The sequence below is a fragment of the Agrilus planipennis genome, unplaced genomic scaffold, assembly GCF_000699045.2.
Source record: "Agrilus planipennis isolate EAB-ADULT unplaced genomic scaffold, Apla_2.0 scaffold28, whole genome shotgun sequence".
NCBI lineage: Eukaryota > Metazoa > Arthropoda > Insecta > Coleoptera > Buprestidae > Agrilus > Agrilus planipennis.
Window position 1 is genome coordinate 1,836,463 of NW_020438897.1, and position 4,304 is coordinate 1,840,766.

The following is a 4,304-nucleotide window of genomic DNA, read 5'->3' on the forward strand; positions in this document are numbered from 1 at the left end:
AGTTAAAAAGACTGCAGTTTTGTAAAACCTCGTACAACTTTATTAAGCGGTTTAAAAGATGTTAACGAATGAAAACAGCGAAAAAACGTTTTATCTTGTAAATGAAATCGGTATAACTGGGAAAGTTGATAGTACTTACAACATTCTGGAACTAACCAACGATTGAAATGCTTATCTAAAGGATTGCTTAGACGTACTATACTTTTGATATCATAATCATAATTTTTAATTGAGAACCGTGGAAGTAAACAATTGCAAAGAAGTGAGCGGGTTTAAATGTCTATATTCGGTATCAATTTTGAGAAGTACATTCTAACCTTAATATTTTGATGTTTAGGGTTTTCGCCACTAACAGCGCTACCCACTCGTTCAGATTTAGAGGAGTCACCTAGTTGCCAATAATGAAGTTTTAACTTTAATTTTTTCAATTTCTTTAAGAAAAGACAATAGCGTTATTATTTCTTAAAACTCTTCGTATAATTGCGCAATTAACTTTCGTTGACACTTTCATTCAACAAGTAAATTATATTCCGATTTTCACTTTTGAAAGAAGCGTGTAATGACTAACTAATGATTTATCTTGTGACTCGATTTCAAAGATATGAAATGATTGTTCGTTCTACAATGAACCACTTAAACGATTGTTTCTTATCAAAGTAAGATGGGTACCGAGGGCCTATAAACACGTTTACGTAGGAGGTGATTTATAGATCATTCTTTGTGCGTTGCAGAAATAAATTAACTACATTACAGTAGGTTGTAAACTTGTCTGAAACCGAATGCTATTAAAAAAGAAAAGAAAGTTGATGAACAAATACATCTTATAATGCATTACATACCCTTTTGTAATATATGTATATTGTACGCGTTGTTTAAAAGAAGACTCTAATCAACGGAAGTCGCGAATTGTATTCTAAAATAGTTGACTGAGAAAAAAGACACGATAAAACCTTCTAATACTATTGACCGTTTGTTCTGTACAAAATTTCTTTACTTCCTTTAAAATGCAATGATTTACTAGTTTAGTTACAAACGGATGCGTGTGTTTGTGTATATTTAAACCATTCTCAATAAGATTAAAACAACTATGTCATCATTACTAATTATAAAACTAAGGGTTATTCATGGGGGGGGGGGACCGTAAATATGGGGGGACCCTGGGCTAACCCTAATTAGAGGCTACTGATTAAAAAGCTACTTTTTTTTTAATAGGATAGTTTTTTGTATATAATAATATATAAATTATACAACACATATATTATACCCCAAAAAGGTCATATATAGGTCCGGTTCTGGTGTTATTAGTGAAGATTATAAAGAGATATACACTGAAATTTAAGAAAATCGAGGGCATTCAAATATACAAGCTGAAAATAAAATTGCTAGCAGTTTTGTCAGAGAAAGTTGCCTAATGTTTTAACTTAACAAAAAGATGAAACAAAAAGTAGATACAGAAACAGTATGCTGATAACTGCCTTAATTTATCTATCAAAAAGTGATTTAAATTCAGGGAATACCTGTTTCAACTTGACTGAAATGCCGGAAGAGAAAGCAGATAGATAAATGAAGTCAAGGAATTAGTATTCTTCAATTATAAAGCAAGTTCACGAAAATACGTAGGTTTGATGTACTTGATATTATGTCAGGGTTATCAAAACTTCTTGACACTCTACAAAAGATTTAATGGAAACAATTTGCATAATGCTTTTACTGTGGCGGAACTTTATAAATTAAGTTTTAATAGATCTAGATACTTCTATATTGTATCTACTAAAAATTAGATAGAGTAGGTACGATAGCAACAATTGCTATAAAGAGAATAATAAAAAGGAGATATTAGAATAGTAGGACACGTTCTAAATAAATAGTGAGAGATGTGACATGTTTTGGTTTCTAGGAAATACGAAGATTAGTTCGTGAGAGAAAAGTGTTCTAAAACGTGTCTCCGGACTGACGACAGACCCTATGATGATATTTGATTTAATTTACTTACCCCAACTCCTGACACTTTTACACATATGTGAAACATTTGACATTCTGTATCCAAATCGGCATAATATCCACCCAAAACTTTACCCCTGCATGTGAATTCAGTATCTGGCATGTTTTCCAAACTGTACGTTGGATGTGGTCGATTATTTAGAAACTGGTAGCTGGGCGTCCCCAAAGAACCTGCAAAAAAGGTTACCCACTATGTTAACAATAGTATCTACCAATAATTACTTTAGATGCAATACATAATCTTATAGCCTATATAATCCAGTACCTATAAATCATATGTACAAGTGGATTTCAATTACCTACTGAAAAAAGGTGATTATTTTTCCCTATTTCTCCTTCTATTAGTAAAAAAAAGATTAAACATTTCTTTTAATTGCATGTCTTTACTGTTAATTAAGTAAGTAATATTTGTTCATGATAAAACACAGCTGCCTACAATGAAAAGTAAACTACTTTATGGGAGTATTGACTTATTCCTGTACTCACAATGTCATAACACATCTGATTACAGGATCACATTACTTGTGAAAACTTGTACGCTCTTTCTTATGAAATTAGGTGTGTCGTTGATTTTGTTGATAAAAATTTCGTAGGATAGACAACTCGATTTGTTAGCACACTTTCTTCGAAATAGACATCCAGTGAAACACCAAATTCTGATAATTAACGTTAAAAGATGTCTTGCAGTTACTTCATAACAACCTGCATTGCCTGAGGAGGACCATAAAAACTTAACGTACAATTCTTAAAGGAGAAAGTATTTCGCAAATGGTGCAATAGTATAAAAACCTTTTCTTCGCATCTGTATCTGTTTCAAAATACCAATATACGTACGTAATGAATTAACGCCATTTACATGTAGTACATCCACGATTTAATTTAACTGATCCATCCACAGTTCTACCGATTGTTCAATTTATTTTATTCATGTACATTTTACGGAAATTTTCTTATTACTTTCTACAAATATTTCACAACAGCTTCACTGTCCTATCTTCTACACATTTCATCATAAATGTAAGGTCTTAAGCCCTGTTAAATTGAACTCACTTCTTCCTCTCCTGAGCAAGTCTTCCCATTTCATGAAAACTATTAGAGTCACCTGCATCTCTAACTACTTCCGATCAGTATAATCTACCCCAGGTCAACCTCTGCGCTTGTTAACTCTTGTTTCTGTTTCTGATATGTTTCTAACTTGCGGCCCTTCGTATCCAGGAAGGTGTCCAAACTATCTTGTTAATTTTTTCTTAACTTCTATAAAATTCTCGGTTCTACTCCGGGCTTGTTGGCCGTGGTAGTTGGGATTTTACTCCTGACGTTTCGCCTGCAGCTGCGGCAGATACCTTCAAAGGTACCTCAAGCAAGACCAGTGAAAAATACAGACAAATGCTTTAAACAAGACCAGCAGCGAATTACCTCTGAAAATGTTTGCCCCATGCCCATACAGAGCCGTGCTTCAATTTTAATAATCTTTCCAGAATTTCTAAATATCTCATAGCGAGAACAAAAGTAATTTCAGTTTGTTAAACAGCTAATCCAACTCTACGTTATTCTTTGTTTTATATCTCTCTTTCATACATATTACTATATTTATAATAATTTCACTTCTTGTGTTGCTGAAGTTCTGTAAATGATAATGTATACATATATGTATATGACCTAATTCCCCACTTATGTCTAAAAGTGGTTGAAACTCTAAATCTTCTTATAGTGATTGACATTAATGTAACTTAACACTGATCGAGATTAAATGTTATTTTTTTATAATGATAGTTTTATTTTACATTTGAGCAGCTTTGTAACGGGTCGACGATTTCTAATCGTTTCTGTAAGATTAATCGTACGTTTCAATAAGAATCTTGCGCTTATTATGTAACCTCAAGACTATTTGCTACAGAAGAAGATACTAAAGGTTACGAGTGATTAGCTGCATTCAAGATCTTTAAAGAACATGGTAGATAGATTGTCAGCCGAAGAAATGAAAGAAACTGTTATAGTTACTTTGGAATATATTTACTTTGAATGATTTAGAATTAGGGGACTTCATTTGATCCACGTTTAATGATCTCGATAAATTGCTGATCAATATCTTAATGTAAGCAGGAAACTAAATTTTTTATGACAATGCAAAAATTACAATTTTCGATTGTAATTGTAAATGAATTTGCCGTAGAACTAGTAGAATTTATTAGGTAACTTCTAATAATCTCAATTTTGACATGTTTCTTTAAAAATTATTTCAAGTTTCTTAATTATTATAATTAAATTTGTAATATCAACTAAAACGCCTAGTAAATTTATTT

At 32.0% G+C, this 4,304-nt stretch overlaps 1 protein-coding gene across 1 annotated transcript in view; it reads right to left on the minus strand.

Annotated features, from left to right (window-relative positions):
• Positions 1 to 4,304, minus strand: part of LOC108744528 (putative mediator of RNA polymerase II transcription subunit 29) — a 13,684-nt gene that overhangs the window by 3,120 nt on the left and 6,260 nt on the right. Inside the window, exon 2 of the mRNA XM_025973195.1 lies at positions 1,975 to 2,172. Coding sequence (XP_025828980.1) covers positions 1,975 to 2,172 — 198 coding nt within the window. The remainder of the gene's footprint in view (positions 1 to 1,974; positions 2,173 to 4,304) is intronic.